General features: G+C 41.7%; 2 protein-coding genes across 17 annotated transcripts in view; both read right to left on the bottom strand.

The window, feature by feature from the left end:
- Window positions 1-14147, bottom strand: part of ahctf1 (AT hook containing transcription factor 1) — a 40088-nt gene extending 25941 nt beyond the window's left edge. The window contains exons 1-12 of one of the 2 annotated variants that reach the window (XM_080729758.1): window positions 14028-14147; window positions 8039-8166; window positions 7703-7865; window positions 5941-6043; window positions 5072-5252; window positions 3510-3717; window positions 3134-3250; window positions 2320-2404; window positions 2016-2166; window positions 1542-1674; window positions 732-913; window positions 429-490 (exon numbers count right to left, since the gene is read on the bottom strand). In XM_080729758.1, the coding sequence (XP_080585884.1) occupies window positions 429-490; window positions 732-913; window positions 1542-1674; window positions 2016-2166; window positions 2320-2404; window positions 3134-3250; window positions 3510-3717; window positions 5072-5252; window positions 5941-6043; window positions 7703-7865; window positions 8039-8159 (1506 nt within the window). In that variant the 5' untranslated portion in view covers window positions 8160-8166; window positions 14028-14147. Of the gene's footprint in view, window positions 1-428; window positions 491-731; window positions 914-1541; window positions 1675-2015; window positions 2167-2319; window positions 2405-3133; window positions 3251-3509; window positions 3718-5071; window positions 5253-5940; window positions 6044-7702; window positions 7866-8038; window positions 8167-13873; window positions 13972-14027 lie in introns of those variants that run through there. The other variant, XM_080729757.1, reaches the window with a different exon arrangement.
- Window positions 14148-17847: 3700 nt separating this feature from the next.
- The window catches only part of LOC308289046 (uncharacterized protein), a 60723-nt gene continuing 58665 nt past the window's right edge, over window positions 17848-19905 (bottom strand). For all 15 annotated transcript variants that reach the window (XM_080730588.1, XM_080730581.1, XM_080730583.1 and 12 more), the window contains 3 exons: window positions 19638-19871; window positions 18751-18839; window positions 17848-18660 (listed from right to left, as the gene is read on the bottom strand). In XM_080730588.1, coding sequence (XP_080586714.1) covers window positions 18570-18660; window positions 18751-18839; window positions 19638-19871 — 414 coding nt within the window. In that variant the 3' untranslated portion in view covers window positions 17848-18569. The remainder of the gene's footprint in view (window positions 18661-18750; window positions 18840-19637; window positions 19872-19905) is intronic.

Here is a 19905-nt window from a genome sequence, read left to right as displayed (position 1 = left end):
ACGGTATAGCACCAGGGTATTTACAAATCCTGATGGTATGATCATCACTTCACTCTTTCTATAAAAACTGATGATATGGAGATCTGTATGAAACAATGTGTTGGTATTGTAGTGCAGAGCATGCACCATCGGAAGGCAGTTTGAGATGAGTTGAGGAATATGGGGACTAAAAGTTCTGGGGAAAAATGCTTTTGCCAATTTTTTGAATATTTTCAGTGTGCCACCACCACACATTATCTGATGTGTCATTATTTGCAGCAGTGGAAAAAAGTGTCAGAATTGTTTATTCCCCCCAGAAAAAAAAATACACCGCATACCCTGGTACAAGGTCAGGAACTTATGACAAATGCCAAACTATAGCACTACTGCATTTCATGTGGGGCAACAATTACATTACAGCACAATTAATTTAGATTCAAGAGACTTACCTCCTTCTGGTAACCAGAGCAGGTTAAGTGAACTATTCCAGAGTTAAACAGACAGGTAGCATCTGGAATATACCAGGAAGACATACCAGGATTAACAGGAAACCATACCAGGACATTTGAATTAAACAAAGAAACCCTACCACTTAAACTGTTTGGGTGTGAGAAATATAACATATATGCATGTGAATTACATAAATTCAAAGTAGTCTACTGGCAGAGAATGGTATGTACCGGTATTCATATTACAAACGCATTCTCATCATTTTAATTTCTGTATTCAGACACACACACACCAGTCCTTACCAAAGTTGTAAGTGGTGGGATTAAAGAACTGCTCAGGAGGTGGGCATGTGAATGGCAGACCCCTGCTGAGGCTGCGGTCATGGACCAGTACGTCCAGCAGGGGGCGAGGTGACACCATTTCCACTGCTGGGTCCAGAGACCATACAGCCAGGTAGGGACAGCTGCGAAGAGACTCCCCCGACCTGTCACACACAATACCAACACACAGATTAAATCAGAGTTCCCACACATTTTTAGCAATTTATTTCCAAAACCTTTCCAGAATATTTAACCCAAATTCCAAGACTATATAACAATATTTCAGCCCAAAGACAGGTAGTGTATTGGCAGTGTTTCTCAACCTTTTCAGGCCGTGACCCCCAAAATCATATTTGAACTGGGGACCCGGCACCCTGACGAGCTTTAAGAGTTGAGGAATTTTGTATAACACGGTTTAATTGTGAAAATAGCAGATCTACATGCTCACAACGCCTCGCGTTGCGAGGCGTTGTGAGCATGTAGATCTGCTATTTTCACAATTTCTGCCTCTAATATTTGACAATTTGGCCAATGTTTAATTTGTCATTTTAATGTGTCATTTCAGAGGCATTAACAAAATCAATAACCAATGCATAGCTATTTTTTCCAGGACCTTCCAGGACCCTTGATCAATTCCAAAACTTTTCCAGTACTGGAAAAATATTTTTCTAATTTCAAAATATTTCCAGGAATTTCATGACCGTGGGAACCCTGTTAAATAGACTGCTATTTGATCAGACAGGCAGAAGGTTCCAGCTGATGTTTCAGGTAGATTATGGTGGCTCCAGTTACCTCAGAGAGTCGGGCATCTGTGCGTGGTACCAGCGGTTGATGTCAAACACCCCGATGTAAGTGGAGGGGTTCCCCTGACCGTAGGGCTTACACTGCCAGGTGAACATAGACACGCTGGTGTCTGGTGACGACGCTGGACAGTGGACACACAAAGACAGACACATTATTTTCTATACAATTTACAAACAGTTGAAACGGTCAGAAGATTTCAAGAGAATTGAAAATGGACTTGATGCCGACTGTTTTTATTTTGCTTAGCAATATTTATGCTGATGAATAATTATGGATTCAGTTGAATGGAATACTATAATCAGTTATAACGCACAGTATAACCAATTAAAAAGGGCCAAAATGGATTAATCACAAAAAAACAACAACGCTTGTTTCCATTGTGGTCCATTATAAAAACGCCACCAAACAGTGGGATATTACTAATATAATCACATTATATTATAGTATCTCACACAAGCTAACCTTCGTTCATGCTGTCATCTCGGTCGGGATGAGGTCTGAACTTCTCAATGGTCTGACAGCTCAGCAGGCGGCTGTTTGATGTCTGGACTCTTAGGGGGAATGAGGTTCCACTCAGATCCTGACTGAAGCGCTCATCACAATACTCCAGACCCTGGAGGAGACATAGACAGCAGGAGACAAGATACAGGAAGATAACGACGAGGTCAGATGTGTCAGAGTTGACCATGAAATCTAATTGGACATGTCTTTGTTGTGTAAAAACAACACCTCTTACTTTTAATAACAAATGTAATGTGCGACTGACCTCATAGAGGATCCTTCCGGAAGACAGACACTTGCGTTCACTGAAGGCTAACTGCAGTAAGTGAAGGCTCAATACATCTCCCTCCCTGGAAGGAAAGAACAAAAGTTAAAGGAAAACATCCTCAATAATGTGTATTTATTTACCAAAAGACAGTCATTATATGTCTATTCTATTCTACCATTGGTCATACACAAGTGTTGATTAAACAGTACTTGTTAATTGGGATGTCATGGTATGCGGTGTGAATGGTGTTAACAGTGTGCGGACACACACAAGAGTATGTTACTTGCACACTGATAACACTGTTGTATTATTATTTTGACTATAAAACCACTTTGGTTCATTTTCGTGTGGCACTGGCACCCATATTCTTATGAGCATGTTATCAATATCTTATTCAGATAACAGGTGGTACAATTATTATTATTATAGTGAAGAGAAGTGACTGGCTGCTAGCTGCAGTGGACTCAGTGGTCAGTCACATTTCACTTGGGGGGCTTCCAAGGTTTAGTTGAAAGCTGCATTGAACTCAGTACGACAAGCTTATACTTCCATGAGTATGATAGAGTACTTTATTTTTTGACCATGGACCTAAGCCTCATCAGTTCAGAAAGGTTTGGTTTTCGTTTCTGGATCATTGGAATGCATGTCGAGTAGGACACCTACTGGTTGACAATATTAACGCAGGACACCCAGCACGCAAAATATTAATGGAAGTAATGAAAGTGGGCTATGCTGTGTTACCGGTGTTTACATGCATTTATTAATTGTTGGGAAATTCCCCACACTGTGACATCCCTACTTAATGACTCACAAGTCCTGAGCAGACTGAACAGCCCAGAGGTAGCAACAGTTCCTGGGGTCGTTCTCTGGTTCCTGGAAGGTGAAGGCATGGACTGGCACCCTGCCTCCCTCTAGCTGGGCGTGATACCTGAACACACACACGGTCACAACACATGCGATTGGCCCCAGTACTTATACCTATACAATTCCTTTTACACAGATTACAGTAGAACCATCAGGCTTGTTTCAGATTTTACAGCTGTTCATGTCAAAGGTAATTCACTAAACTGATCAAATTCTTGATCTGTGGGCTTGCGGGGCCAACATTCTGCTGGCCCAACATTCTGAGAAACTCCCTGGACAATATATACTGTATAAGAAAACAACATAGAAACGTAAAGACTCACTCTTTCTTGAGGGTCTTCATGTTCCAAAGCTGCAGGTGTCCATCAGAGAAGCCCACAGCCAGCTGGTTGGTCCTGGGGATGTACTGCAAAGAGGAAGCTGCAGTGCCAGTCGGGTCGTTTAGCTGGAGACACAGATGCTTTCCCTGCCTGCTGCTCACTTCCCTCAACCTGGGGATCTCTGCTGGCGACTTTGGCACCACCTCCAGGTCTGTTGAAGAGTACACAGAGACGTGGTCATACTGGGCAACCATCCATACCACTGGTTCCCCGCGCTAGTATCCATACCACTGGTGGAGTGTAACAGAAGCAGCGCAGTGCGTATTAGTGGCAACACCAATAACGTTGTTTATTAGAATCACGTACAGAACAAGAAAGGGTGTCGTTTTTCTCAACACACCAAGGAAGATTAAAACCAAAGCCCAATAGTCTTTTTTTCAGTTCAGTTGGTTTAAAGGGATAGTTCATCCAAATCGATTACCGACCCCATGGAGAATTGAATTCAGGGATATATTCGTTTTTGGCACATTCCCAGGACAATACTTTGATGACTGACAGTGGTTCCCTATGGAGACACAAAGGAGACTGTCTCCATAGGAAACCACCGCTGGTTATCTAAAAGAATATCCATGAATTCAAGTCTCCATGGGGTTCGTCCGCCTTGCCGGCGCGGAGACCCCACCCCTCATTTCTCACATGGCCCTCTTCTAGCGCCACCATGAGGCCGATTCTTGCAAAACACATTTTTGGACACTGCTCCTACAATTTTTGCCCTAAAATCACGCAAATCGGTACACAGTATGTCTACACTCATCCCATCAACATGAATCTCTCCCATATAGCGCCACCTCCAGGCCGATTTTTAAAAACACATTTTTGGACACTGCTCCTACAGATTTAGCCCTAAAAAATCACGAAAATCACTACACAGTATGTCTACACTCATGTCATCAACATGGATCAGGAAGATTTTGGCAAAACACATTTTTGCCTTATTTGTGGAGATCAGTGACCTACGGTCGCTTATCTCCCGATTAGGGAGTGTTACTGGTCAATAGAAAAATACTATCCGTTTCTAACTACAAATTAGGCCACGGAACTCTGCAAGATGTATTCCCATTATTCACTTATAATTGAAACTGAAGTCATTCAAATTAGTAGACTACTTGTATGGTATGCACATGTAGCCAGAAATATCAAGTAGGTACTTCCCACATCCGGGAGCATGTCGCTGTTACTACATGTCATCTTTTCGACACCCGACTCCCTCACCCTAACCTTAATAACCTCCGTGGAGTGAGTCACTAACACTCCGGTCGAAATGATGGGCGTTCGCAAAAGCGAGATTTCCCCCCACATCCGTTTTTTTTTTTTTTTTTTTTTAACATTTGTTTATTGGGTTTTTTAACAAGCATTCATTGTATGAATCGACAAAGTGTTTTAACAAACGGACTTTGTTTTTAATGCAGCATGACGTTTACAGAGACATGGAGTATGTTGTGGCATAGTGACACACTGTGGGGTTTTAAGAAAATAGCACACTTCCACACACACAAAGTCCTTACCTGAAGCCTCAAGTTCACTCTGACTGCACGACAGGTCGTCGAGACAGAGGTCAACCAGCAGAACATGGCCTAGATCTGTTACCACGGCAGCTATGCCAAAGAACCAGCGTAGGCTCTGGTGGAGGTGCTGGGTTGATGCGCTGGCTCCACCACAACTCACCAATGGCTCAATGGCTAGAATCTGAACAACAGCATGGCACAGTAAGACAATTTACACAACGTAACGCGAAAAGAGAGAACAACCAGGTGCTCAGTGGAGATACAAGTTGAGTTAAAAATCCACGGTTGGTGCTTTTAGGATCAACGGGACTAACCCTTGAAAGAAGAGGAGCGATCCGAGCGCTCAATAAAGTAAAAGAGGAGAGGGCGGGCGTAAAATCCAGGTACTAAAGGTTAAAAAGCCAACATATTTCAACCCACTGGTCTGCATGTATCCTACATGCCCTGATGAAGACCAGTGGGTCGAAACATCCTACATGCAGTCCGTGAAGCCAGTAAACCTTTTTGTAATGAATAAAGGGGGGCCGCTCTGCATTCCGACACGCTGCCATTCCGACATTGACTTCTAATTGTCTGAGTGTCACTTCCATAGAGGTTAGGGTTAGGTATAGGGTTAGTGTCGGAATGGAGGGGGGGGATGTCGGAATTGCAGCATGTCGGAATGTGGGGATGCACCCTGAATAAAGTACCTAGATTTTACGCCCGCCCACCCCTCTTTTACTTTTTAGAGTGCTCGGATCTCTCCTCTTCTTCCAATTGACACAATGTGATGGACTAAACAGTATATACACGAGTAAAATTAATATGTATATTTTGGAAGATTATGAATTATGAATAGTATACAAAACAGACGTATCAGATCCACTCACTCTGCCTGGTATGGCCACAGCTTTGACAACACGAGACAGACCCAAGTCATACAGACACAAGATACTGCTCTCTGCTTCCTCCAAACCCACCAGCAGACCAGACCTGGAGAGGGATTCAATACAATTCAATTCAAAGGAGCTTTATTGGCATGAGAAACATGTTACATTGCCAAAGCAAGTGTGAAAAATAATAAAAACAGTTTTACATAATATGGAACCCAGCAACACTATCTGCTATTATCACAAGGGCTAAGCAAGCTTTTTTGGTTCATTAAAGCTTTTGGGTGAATATGATTTAAATTACATTTGTTGAAACATCCACACTCTACACACAGGCACGTCAGGCTTTCATGGCCTGAGCTGCTGTTCTGTTTGTGACAACATGCACATAGCTGCATGGTCTACTTTTGTGGGGACAGACACACAGGTACACCTTGTTCTAGACCAGTGTTTCCCAAACTATTTTCAGGGGAGCCATTTTTTAAAGATGGAAAATCAGGGGACCCATTTTTAACTCTTTGAGCGCCAGCGCCCTCTAGGGGCCAAGGAATGCCAGCGCATCTCTCATAGGCAAGCGCTTTAGCTTCCAGGACTTCAGCTTCCAGGACCTGACGTGCTCACGTTCCTGCACGGCATGGAAATGTCCCAGATGAAGATGCTAACAGAATGGCTATTCCCATTTTGTCATCTAAAAGATCATTTTTGGGCGATTTCGCCATAAATAAACCTCACGCTGCTTTCCTAAAACACAAAAAAGAGATATAAGCCTTTAAAGATGCGGCCTTTCATTGGATTAGGCGGAGATTGGCGATTGCGTTCGCAAATTACGGCCGGCCGGGACGTTGTTAGCTTTCGGCTAGTAGCTACAAAAATCAAGCCAGGCTTCAGAAGGCCTCTTATCATTTTATTCATTTAATTAAATAAAGCCGAACTACTTCGGGATCGGCACACTCGTGTACTCATCGGAAGCGGCGCCGAACATCGGGTGAACATTGGGGAGCTCAAAAATGTATTTTAAACCATTTTTAATGGAATATATCGTCGGACAGAGTAGAATGGCTAGCGGCTAGCGAGCCAGGACCACCCACGACTCTACAAGCAGCTCGGGGTAAGTGAATTAATAAAAAAAAGATTGTATTGGATTGAAATAAAGCCGAACTAGTTCGGGATCGGCACCAGATGAGTTAAGGTGAAAAACCAGGTGCAGGGGTCCGTGGACAACCAGTTGAAAACTGTATATGTATGCACTAAAAAAATAAAATCTAGAAACAACATTGCAACCAGCATCTACGGATAAAAATAATGAATTCCTATTCTGCATCAATGGATAAAAATAATGAATTCCTATTCTGTTCTGACTGCACAGTCCAGCCCGTCAGTCGGACAGAGTGCATGCAGCAGTGGACATCAAAGGAATGCAGCGGCTGCTGCAAGGAGCTCGTTAATTAATGGCAGAGTGAGAAAGTGTTGAAAAGCCACTATTGTAAAATGAGATAATCATTCTGTCCTCGACAATAATAAGCAATCCCACTGTTTGAATGCTGTACAGGCACATATGGAGCATAAATAATGATATAAAAAATACAAAAGATGTATTTATTTATTTGCAAAGAAATGTTTTGTTGACCCAATTTAATCAATCAATCGGGTGGGTTGGGACCCAATCCTTGGGAAACAGTGTTCTAGACTGCTTGGCCTGCCCATGCTGTAAACATGTAAAATATTATCTAAACAATTACGTTTGCTGAAAAGCATTACTGACCTCTTTACTGTATTATTGACCCAGTTGAAATCCCTGGCAGCCAGGACGCGAGGCGGGTGTTCACCTCCACCACTGAAGCAGTAAGCAGACAGACGCTCCCCAGTCACAGCATGGACTACCTCTAACTGAGGGCCACAGGCCAGCCAAGACGTCCCGCTGCGACCTGCAAACACACAGACAGCAAAGACGTGTTTGCATGCATGTACACACCCACCCACCAACTCTTATTGCGATCATTGCATTGACATGAATCGTGTTACCTGAAGTCAATATGAGATCAATAAGGTAAATAAATTGCTTACAGTCATAACAACTGATGAAGCGACATTAGCTTACCAACACTGAAGCGCCCCTGCAGTACAGCGTCAAGAGTGATTTCATCCTCTCCCAGGGCATCAATGGTCACTTGAGGGAAAGGCAGCAGACTGCTGGTGACCTGGGCAGTAAGGTCACGCATCTTCTCCCTGCATGCACATGACATGTGTCACAGACAGTTATAAACATCACTGCATTCACACAATAAGTGTCACGCATCACAGACAGGGATACACATCCCTGGATTCATACACACACAATAACATGCGTCACAGACAGTCAACACAAGAGAAGCCATTGTCTGACTCAAACAAGATAATTTGTCACTCGTTCACAAAGGTACAAGCAGCAAAATGTTGGTGTGGCACACTCTGCTGAACGAATCATTTGAACGGATCATTACTGTGAACGTGAACGAAATGATTAGTTCACTGAAATGAATGGGATTGCCCATCACTAGGAGTTAAGTCCTTGTGGCATGGCTTGCAGATCCTGGGAGGACCTATTAATGTACCAGACCAGTTTTAGCCCCGGTCAGGATTCTTTGATCACTCGTGGGGTGTTGGTCCTCTGTCGTTAAGTGCAGTAGTCTACGGTCATCTTCTTTGTGTCAGGCTGTTGTCCTGATACAACTGCGACAGAGATGCCACCTCCTCCAGCCCTCTTGTCGTTTATAATTGTGCCCACCACAGTGAAGTCATTATGTGCGCATCCCGCATCAAAAACTCATTCAAGTCGCCCAGGGACTCATTCATGTCATGGTCCTGGGGTCCCGGGGATGCGCCTCCATTGGAGTCCATGTTAAAATAATTTACCGGGTCGCGGTAAAAGAAAAACATTTTAAAATTCCACAGACACCACCATTGTTCATGGGTGAAAGCATCCTACTTTACCCTACGTTAACACAAATAAAATCCATGTAGAAAGTCTTTAACAGGCGATAGAAACGTCAATGTTTTGATTCCACCGACGTCCGACGCCATTTTGCGCGCCCGAATTCATTAAGGGCACATGTTTTAGTAGTTCTAGTAGTTCCAAGTTCAAACATTAGCCAAATTGTAAAATAAATATAAGAAATAGGCAAACATTTTGAAAATAGACAATCTACAAGCTCACAGTGCTCGAAAACATTGTATTGAGGACTCATAAAACTTTTCTGGGACCCATTTGAATGACCACCTGTGGGTCCCGGGACCCATTACATTGAAAACCTAGTAACATCACAGCCACCACCAGTGTTGTCTCATTAGCAAACATAATTATGATGGGACTCATGGGAGTGATATCTGTCCAGTGGCCACTCTGGGTGTACAGCGAGTACAACAGAGGACTCAGCACGCGATGGAGACTTGAGTTCAATAATATTTTGGGGTTTTTGTCACTTTACTAAGACAAAAAATTGATTACAATAAATGTACCCCCATTGATTCCGGATGGAGACCCAAATGCATTTGGGTCTCCATCCGGAATCAATGGGGGTAAATTTACTATAATCCATTTTTTCTTAGGAATGCGACAAATACAAACAAATATCCATGAATTCAAGTCTCCATGGCGTGAGTAATCAAAAGAAAAAAGTAATTTGGGGTGTGAACTACTCCAACACCATGATGGGTGGAGTTTAAAAACCAGCCCAGATCCCACATCCTTTGTAGAGCAGCTAGCTACACACCTTCTATGCCAGGTTCAACAGATTGACCCCTCCGGACTGGAGGGGGACTGGAGCCTGACAAACACCAGCACTGCCTCTGTACCAAATGCATTACAGAGGTCATACCAATTAGTCTGTTTTTATTAACACGTCATCATAGACACTAAGACAGACTAGTAATGGCATGGGTGCAATTTAGTTACACAGTATAATCCTCTGTGTTAATTTAACCATCTAAGCCCATTTTCCACTGGCCCAACTCCACACCACTCCACACCACACCGCCCACTTGTGCCAGGTTTTCCACTACAAGGACCTGGGTAGAGTGGTGTGAAAGTGGTACTAAACAGGGTACTAAAAAGTATCCACTCTAGAGTAGGTCTGAGCTAGGCCAAACAGGGCCAAACACTTCATATTGACTGATCACTCACTGACTTTTCGTTTAGACCACCAGGATATAGTTGTAATACATGAGAATAGATTCTATTGTGTTATAACCACTATTATAATCTATTATTGTATATTTTAATTATCATAGTAATACATTAATACTTGATAGTGTATTATAATCACAGTTATAATCCATTACAGTGCATTATAATTAGGATAGTTGTAATACAAATTTATATTGTATTATAATCACAGTTAAAATGGTCAATTTGTTTCTTACTGATAGGGGTCCTTTTTTTTAATGGAAAATGTAGATATTTTTATGTGGTGCGGTGTGGTGTGGTGTAGTGTGGTGTGGTGTGGTGCTAAAACTGCAGTCGAAAAGGGGCTTTAGAGTGTACAAACATAACCCAAATGGACCGTTATGGGTCCATTTGGTTACAATTGTACACTCAAGAGTTAAATTAATACTCAGGATGAGGATGTTAATATGTAAGCTGTGCAAGCTGTGCGCCTCCTTTCACACAATATCAGTTGTCCCAGAAGGTCAACTTGCACATCTTTTGCCATAAAAACATTAACAAAAGCACATATGATGACATAACTATAAATGAAGGAAGGGAAGGCCACATTTTCTTACCGCTGCTTCTAACAAACAGGCTCAGGCTAATAAAAAACATTATTTGTCCTGGGGAGAAAACCAATCATTTTAACATTGTCATTCAAGAAATCCAAATCTCTTATTGTCTCCACCAGCCGAAGGCTGAGGGGAGAGTATGTTTTCCCCTCCGTCCGTGTGTCCGTCCGTGCGTGCGTCCGTGCGTCCGTCCGTCCGTCCGTCCGTGCGTCCTCGCAGTTTGTGAGCGCCAAATCTCAGTCACCGTTGGCCCGGTCGCTGCCAAAGTGAGCACACACATTCCCTGGATGCCAATCTAGAACCTCTGCCCTAAATTTTTCAAATGGGCCTTTTCTAGCGCCAACTAGTGGCCGATGTTTGCTAAACACATTTCTGTGCACTACTCTTACAGATTTTGTCCAAAAATCCTACAAATCGGTAGGCAATATCTCGACAGTCATGTGATCGACACGGATCTGTCCGATTTTGCATATTCCATCCTGATTGGCTAAGATTGGCTTCCAAAGTTTGTGGGATTGAGCCGTTTTGAACAAAATGCCTCAAATCACAAACGCAAAGTGCAATTATCATGAAATCGCGCACACACGTTCCCACTAGGCCGAGGAAGAAATGCCACTTAATTTTTTTTTAATCAGCCTCATGGTGGCGCTATAACAGCCCGATTTGTGGTTTTACCTATAACTCCACCGATCAGTTTCAAACTTTGTAAGCGCACTCCCTAGAGGCTAAGGATAAACCTTTGCCCTGCATTCTTCACATCAGCCTTTTATAGCGCCACCTTTGGCCTGACTTATGTAAAACACATTTTTGGATATTACTCCTTGAGATTTTATCCAAAAATCATGCAAATCGGTACACAGTATCTCTATAGTCATGTGATCAAGTCCAATCCGTCTGATATTTCACATTCCATCCTGATTGGCTAATATTAGCTTCCAAAGTTTGCAGGATTGCTCCGTTTTTGAACAAAATGCCTCAAATCATCAACGCAGCTTGCGATTACCGTGACATTTGCCACACATATTCCCACTAGGTCAAGGAACAAATGCTACCTTTTTAACATTGTCCTGTTATAGCGCCACCAGCAGGTAGACTTTAGAAAAACACATTTTTGGAACACAATGCTTGAAATCATGCATGCAGCGTCCGATTGCCATGAAAGATCTAAGGTGAAGAACATATGCCACCCTTTTTACATTGGCCTATTATACAGTAGCACCACCAGGACGCACGGCCTGGTGGAGACCTGTGCTCGGAAGAGCACTGCTTCTAGTTTCTAATGATACTGACCTAGAATCATTTTTTTTTTACTCAGAATGATTGCTTTTGAAAAACCAACAGTCATTTAGATAAGCTGTAACCTGTTGCACTGCAAGTAGGCTATTGGATAGCAGTGTGTCTCTGGAAGGAAGCAGCATCTTTTTTCTTCCTTTGGAGATTTTATAACCAATATTTCATTAGCAACTGGTCTGCTGGACATTGTGGACAATAAGCTTAAAGTACTGACATTTTCGTAATACAACAAAGCAAACAGTTCGTAATTTTCCCTAAACAATTTCATACATGCTTTATGTCCCATCCCAGTCTCTGAGAGTCTATGAAAACAACCCAACATGCCGCCTCTAATATCTAGAAGTTCTTTACCGGCTAACCCTAACCCTATCTGCTGGGCTCTCCTGGGTCCGACTGCAACAAAAGCCGCCTTTCAGATCTGTTGCAGCCCAGTTGTCAGCAGTTTGGACAGTTCCCACGTGTAACAGCTGCTAACATATCTGTCTGTAGTAAGTGGGCCAACTTTTGCTGTGTTGGTTAAACCTCTTATGTTACTGTTTACTCTCCATGTCCTCTGCCCCCAATTACCATTGAACTACACAAGAGATTTAATAGAGTGGTCTCTATCTTACAGGGTATATCCATGATAACAATAAAACAGACATATATGAAGAACTAATTCAATGTTTATCTTATACAGAAATCAAGATATATAAAGGGGGGGGGGCTGTTTAGTTTGACTTTGTGCTGTTTGAGTCATAGACATAGTAGACTATACACTCATGTTAAACATACAAGGCCAACTAAACCTCTGACACTGCCCTCTGCCACCACACTGCGAAACTACACCGAGAATTCAAGTAGAATACGGCGCGCTCAGCGCCTGCCACTTGGTAGCCACATGTCATGACTTGCACATGTTGACATAAAAACACACTGTCAGTCAAAGGATGAGATGCATGATCATAATACAATCATTCACTGACGTAGTCACGTAAACAGAAATCAAAGTATCGATTAATAAAGACCCCCCCCCCCCCCCAATCAAAAAGAATGCTAGAACATACTGTATATCTCGTCTAACTCAGTAGTCTCCTGTCTCCCACACAAACATATCAGCTGCATGGATACGATACACCCAAGGTAGTAGGCTAAGTTAGTTTTGGACATCGACACTTGGCCATATTACGGTACGGTATAGACAGAATGTGACATTAGCCTGTTAAATCTCACTGTGATATGTCCGTTTTAGATTTAATTCTTGTTTGCATATTACTATAAAACATGCTTTCAATTTACAACCCCGTTGATCCGTTATTCCATTTAGTGTTGTTTACATGTCACCGAGTTGTGCTAATCCAGTGCTCTTTCCCACGTCACATGATCAGAAGTCATCTTAGGTAGTGTTGCATATTAGCGTGAGCTTCAACGTTATGATACAACGAGTCAACGACTGTGTCAGTGTTGTGCTTGTATTCTCTCTCTCTCTCTCTCTCTCTCTCTCTCTCTCTCTCTCTCTGTGTCAACACATAGCATTCATTTACATTGGCTGGAGTTACAAGAATCCAAACAAACTGTCTGGTAAAGGTCATGTGGGATTACCGAGACGTGTGAACACATCTTTCCATCGACTTGTTTACGTTGTGTACGTTACCCGACAGTTCAGCGAGAAGACTGAACATTACAGCCCACGTATGACTGTAGTCAGTGTGGCCATCATCTTACAGATGAATAATGGCAACCACAGGAATTCACATGGAACTGTCTTGTGTGGTTAGCAATGGATGCTAAGCTAACAAACAAGTGGGCTAACCGTTAGCGGCCAGCAACTGCTAAGTTCATGCAAGAAGTTATGTTGAACGTTAGTAGCAGTAACAATGACGTTTCTGTGTAACATTACGGTTACCGTCTGCTGCTGCTGTTGGACAACAGTTGACACGAGAAGCTGCTGTTCGTGAACATTCGCGGCATTGGCTTTAGTTGAACTTATCCGTCCATGCTAATGTGATGCAATGTGCGGCGGTTAGCTAGCTGAAGTTAGGCTAGCTGCTGGACGTTACCTGTCTGTCCACAGACGTTGGACGGCTTCTATCAGAGCCACCCGTGTTGGTTCTTCCCTTTATGACTATTCCGACTCCTCCAGTCCACTGTCATACTCCGTTTGGGAACACTAAAGGGACTATCTAGTTGTCCTCAAGCGCCATTTCCGTGTAGTAAATGCTTGCTCCGTTAAAACGCACTTTCAAAGTCCCGCTAACGTTTACGCTAGGTCAAAGGCAGCAGGGATCCAAGCAACGCGAGAGCGTGGGTTCCTTGTCTTCTTCTTTTTCTTGACTGACGCTTTAGGGGCGCACCGCCACCTCCTGGGGACTTGATCACTAGACTAGACCAGAGCCTTCTAGACGACTCTGGACTAGACCCTTTAGCAAAGATGGAGTTGTTTGGAACTTTCTTAGTGCAGTTCTTGTAGGACAGTCTTAAATATCCCAGCCATAATGAAATACAAATATATTATGTTTTTTTTTTCTTTTCTTGTTTCTGCCCCCCCCCCCTCCAAAATCTAAAAATAGACCCTATTGGTAACGAGAAAAATATCAGCAGAGATAATCTGTATGTGTGAGGCCGAACAAGTAAAAGTTGTAGAATTTGTAGCTCAAAAAAGGTGGACTAGTTTTAAGTGCCAATCTATGTGGATCATGGATGGCAGTAATATAAATGGTAAAACAAAATTAATTTCCCATAGGAATTCACTGGGAAACTTTTTTTTTTCCTTCAAAAATCTCAAAAAGTATAAAAATTGGTAATGAAGAAAGACAAGAATTGAAGTTTGAATGAAATTTGTAGCTCAACAACAACAGACTCGTTTTAGGTGCCCAAAATGTGTATGATACATACAACAACTGAGTCACAATTAACTCAGTTCACACCTAACCAATTATTGTTGACCATTAGAGGTAAGAGACTAGGAAATATTCCACAAGTTTTTCTGGTGACTATACTGTAGGACCTATACAGTGTAGGTTGCCTCCAAGTGATGCTGCACCTAATGGCTTCATAGATGTGTTTGGCATCACCAACCATCAGTGTTGTGCAAATATGAGAGAGAGAGAGCAAATATATGAGAGAGAAAATATATGAGAGAGAGAGAGCAAATATATGAGAGAGAGAGAGAGAGAGAGAGAGAGAGAATGCAAAACATTGAAATACTGCTGTTAACCTTCAAAGTTTATACCAAGCTAACCTCTCCTAAGGATGTATAACTATTTCTGACAGAAATTGCACACTTAATGTAACACTAAGCTCTGTTTACACTTATTTTACTCACATCTATATTCAATATTTATTTGTACTTATATTTTGTTGTTTGTTTTGTTCCACTCTTACTTTGGCAATGTAAACATATGTTTTTGTATGCCAATAAAGCTCCTTTGAATTGAATAGAGAGAATGGTTAGTGCCAAAATTAAACATGGGGGCAGCATTTAGGTTTTACAAGGCCCCCTAAATCCTCCTGGCTGGGGTGGAAGCCCACCGCTGCCCCCTACTGTCCCTTTAGAAAAACAAAAAAACTAACTAAATCGGCTGCTTCCCCTTTAGAAAAACAAAAAAACTAACTAAATCGGCTGCTTCCCACCAATTAAGCACAGTCCTGCCAGACAACGCCAAATGTAACAAAGTGTAATAGACAACGCCACCCTTTAGTTGGCTGAGTTAAAGGGAACTCAATATAACCAGTCAACTCTTAAGTTTCCCCTCAGGGTGTCAAATGAATGACCAAGAAACAGTGTATAAAATAATAGTACAATGGTACTGATCTTTATTTAATACAAAAGGTTTTTAAGAGAGCATTAGAAAAGGTAGCTGAGTAATCTTAAAATAGCACATAGTATGAACAATATCTTGACTGTGGGAACCTGGGCGGTCCAGAGGACCCATAAGCATTGGACATAACATAACTACTTTGCCATGCGTTGCGCCTACCTGCTACTATGGTCCATTTAACATACCACCAGCAGCTCGGGTGCTATTGCCCAGCTCCCAGCCATTGCCAAGCCCTACAGTACAGAAAACGTCCCATTATTTGGATGCTATTTACAAACACAATATCAGGTTACTTAAAATGCCCAACTATAAAAGCTAAAGTTAAGAACTCAAATGTTTGCATACCCGATCTCCTTCCCCCAGCCGTGCGTGTACGTGACGGTATACAGGTGCAGCAAACAATCACCGTACCGTACAGCTGATAGAACCCCCCTTTTAAACTAATCAATGTGATCGGCTGCAGCTGTGCACTGACGTTGGCTGTGAGGTGACGCTGGCTGGGAGGTCCCACAGGCTACATATGCATCACATATCTGGAACAAACTCCCAGAAAACTGTAGGTCTGCTGCCCATATATCTATGCTGCTGCCTGCCACTGTCTTATTTATTTAAAAAGATAACTAAGCCTTTCGGTTTGCTGCTGTCTTCGAGTTATTTTTCTTTTCTCCTCTGCACTGTAACTGTACTCTATACATGCAGTAGATGTCTACTTCTTTTGTGTTATGCATCCTAATGACATTTTATAATTGTATTATTGTATTTCCTTTGCTTGATGTTTGATTCATACCCCCCTTCTTGCATTGGTGTACAGTAACACATTTACTCAAGTAGGCCTACAATGTATTTTTACTTTAGAGTATTTCAACATTTCTGTACTTTTACTTCATTACATCTATTGTACCTTTACTGAAAACGTGTTACTTAACTTTGTAGATTTTGATTTATTACAAAAAATACACAACCCTCTGCTGCTGCTACATGAGTTTGTATCTACAAGCTCACAATGTGTCGAGAAGATAGGCTATTACATTTGAAAACGTACATAATGAGTACTTTCTACTGCATTTCTACATTGCAGAATTGATACCTTTAAAGTAAACATTTGGATTTAAGTAACACAAAAATTGTATTTTTTCCACCACATCCAAAACCTTGGATGTTGAGTGTCAAGCAGGTGCTTGACACTCAACATCCAAGGTTTTGGATTAGGGGTAGCTCTGGGGCAAGTCCCTGCGACATACTAGCATAATGTCCAGGGGATATATTTGTACATCATGGCTGGGGGATGCACTAGTACAGGGGTCTTCAACGTTTTCAGGCCAAGGACCCCTTAGTTGAGAGAAAGATGAAGCAGGGACCCCCACAACCTTTTCATAGATTCCATAGTGTCATTGTTTGACAGTACAATCATCAGTGTATTTTGGAATCATGTCAATTTGTTTTTTCATTTCAGATATTTAACCACTTGAACTGTCAATACTTAATAAACTTGACCTTTCACTCTGTACTTCTGTACCTCTACACCAAACCTGGGCTGGTAACTACATTTTCTTTTTATATACATTCTCTTTATATGGTGAATTTGAACACTTTTATAACATATTACTGTATCTTAAACCATGAATATGTAGGATAGGCATTCATAAGCTCTATATAGCTTCAGCCTATTCCTTTTGATCAACTAAAACAGTGATACTGTTCTCTTATGCTTTTGTGGATGTAAGACTTGTATAAATGTAAATCCCCGGGCCGACAGTTGCCCATGTATGCCCTAGGGGGTCTGGAGCTGAGCTTTTGATTCACAATTTCTTCACTTTCTAAAATGGCTCCACCTCGTCTTGTCTAGCAACAGCAAACTAAGCCGTTGGTATTGGCAGAGAATTGTCGCATTTCATTCATGGGTGAAACTGACAATACTGTACTCTGCTATGCTGGTCATCCCACAAATACAAATAGGGGACCATTTTAAAGGGAAATAAACAGACCAACAGTATAAAAGTTATTGCCAGATTCCAACAGAGAAATAATATACCCCAAACACAAATTGAAAAAGATTTTCTTTAGTTTATATAGTTCCAGTTCAGTTATTGGATATCAACCAAAAACATGTTAAAACACCATAACAAGAAAAAAATAAAAACGTTTTGATTGATATGAACAAAAAGAAAACTTTTTTTACATGCACTGTACAAAAAACAAAGAATGCACTCAATAGAGTGCAGATTTCCACAGAGGCCTAATAATCTCTTAATTTTACATTTTGGCCTGGTGGTGGGACTAGAGTAGGTCATGGGGTCACCAAAACCAATTGGCTTCTTCTTCCTTTAGGGAGCATGAAACTTCAAGCAATCTAGTCATTACTTTAAGACATGTTGGTCACATACAAGAGGTAATAAACAGAAAATGTAAAACAGGAAAGAAAATAAGAGAGAACACCCATCAGCAACTAATACCAGGCAGCATTGCATTGACCATTCCGAGACATATTTAATGTTCATTTCTTCCATGATAGTTCAAAGCAACTTCCACCTGTTGCGGATATTTCGTTACAAAGTGCCGTGTTGAAGTTTGTGGTTGGGTAGAGTTCATCAGTTGGATACAATAACATTATTTTGAATATATTTATGTTTTGATGATATATAAAAAAAAGAGAGAAACGTGAAATACTGCAGGCTAAATGAATGTTTTTAAACCAGCCTGAGGCTCAAACTCTGAAGAAAACAGGTTGATATATTAAGAGTTGTAGCTTATATGGCTCCGTCTATGATGGTGATGGTGAGGTCACTTCAGGGGTGAGGTCACTTCTGAATTGTGACGTCTTGATCTCCGTTTCACATCCTGATCGATTAGCCATTCAAATTCGTCTCTTTCCCTGAGATGAGATGCACATAAACAAACGTCACAAACTCATTTATGAACCAGTATCTGGATGTAAACATACAATTGAAACCTCAGCTCTTACCTGTTGCTTATTTGTCGACCTCTTAGGAACTTCTCCTCTGCTGCTGCTATGGACACTTCGTGCACTCCTGCTAAGGCATGGATGACTGCCTGCACAGGACGACAAAGAGTCACAGGTTACACAACATACTTAACCCGAGAAGACTCACAGGAAATGCATAAGAAGCATTTAAAGGTGATACACCATGAAATTTCACTTTTCCTATTTTAAAACCTTTTTTTGGGGTCCCACTAGCACCTTCTATCCTCACAAAGTCCCATTTCTGACCGTTGTGTCTTTCTCTGGTTTTGAGAGCTGAAATGCTCAGAGCCATTCAAAAATGAGAAAGGCTCTCTATTCAGGAGTGGTAATTTAGCCTCAAACCTTTTGAAAAACGTTTTTGGGACATAAACAATATGACATAAATACTTTTTAAATGCATGGTGTATCACCTTTAAACCATTCTGTGCTGGTGGCACAATTCTTCCCCCATAGAGTGTGCCCAAGCTAGCATTTTACACTTATGTGTTGCGTTGGATTGAATTTGAGACCCTGCCCAAGGACACAAAATAAATATATAAGTGGATGTACAGTATATGCTGCAATGTGAACGTATTACCATCCTCTGTGTGAGTGGACATAGGAACATATTTCAACAAATAATATCTACCCTACCTATACTGATTCTATACCGTTAATATTTTTTTTTTCTTCTTTTTTTTTGAGTAAATCATAATATACTGTTGCTTGAGCATAATGCTCCAACCTCATAAAGACAAACTCTTCATTATGTGCAAACATCTAGCAATACAAAATATTTGTAATTCTGATTACAGCACAGCTTCTTATACGAACAAATCAACCACACTAAACTACAGGATAATAAAAGCTTTGGTTCGTTAACTAACCTCAGGCAGCAGCACGTCCAGGACAAAACGGACCTCTTCTATAAAGTTGACATTCACATTAGCCAGGCAGGGCGCGGTGACCGGGGCTGCGTTGAACACCTCTCTCAGGTATCTGTACACCTTTTCTACATGGCTGTCATCTTGCAGGTAGGTGGGCACAGGCATCTTCCTGTTTTGATTGATTTCCAGAAATGAGTGCAGCCAGGTGGATCGCTGCTGTCCACTGATCACTGCCTGTGGAGAGAGGAGCAAGGGATAAGGGGGTCAG

Source organism: Nannobrachium achirus, assembly GCF_963921795.1.
Source record: "Nannobrachium achirus genome assembly, chromosome: 7".
Classification (NCBI taxonomy): Eukaryota; Metazoa; Chordata; class Actinopteri; order Myctophiformes; family Myctophidae; genus Nannobrachium; species Nannobrachium achirus.
This window is presented reverse-complemented; position numbering and strand designations above follow the sequence as displayed.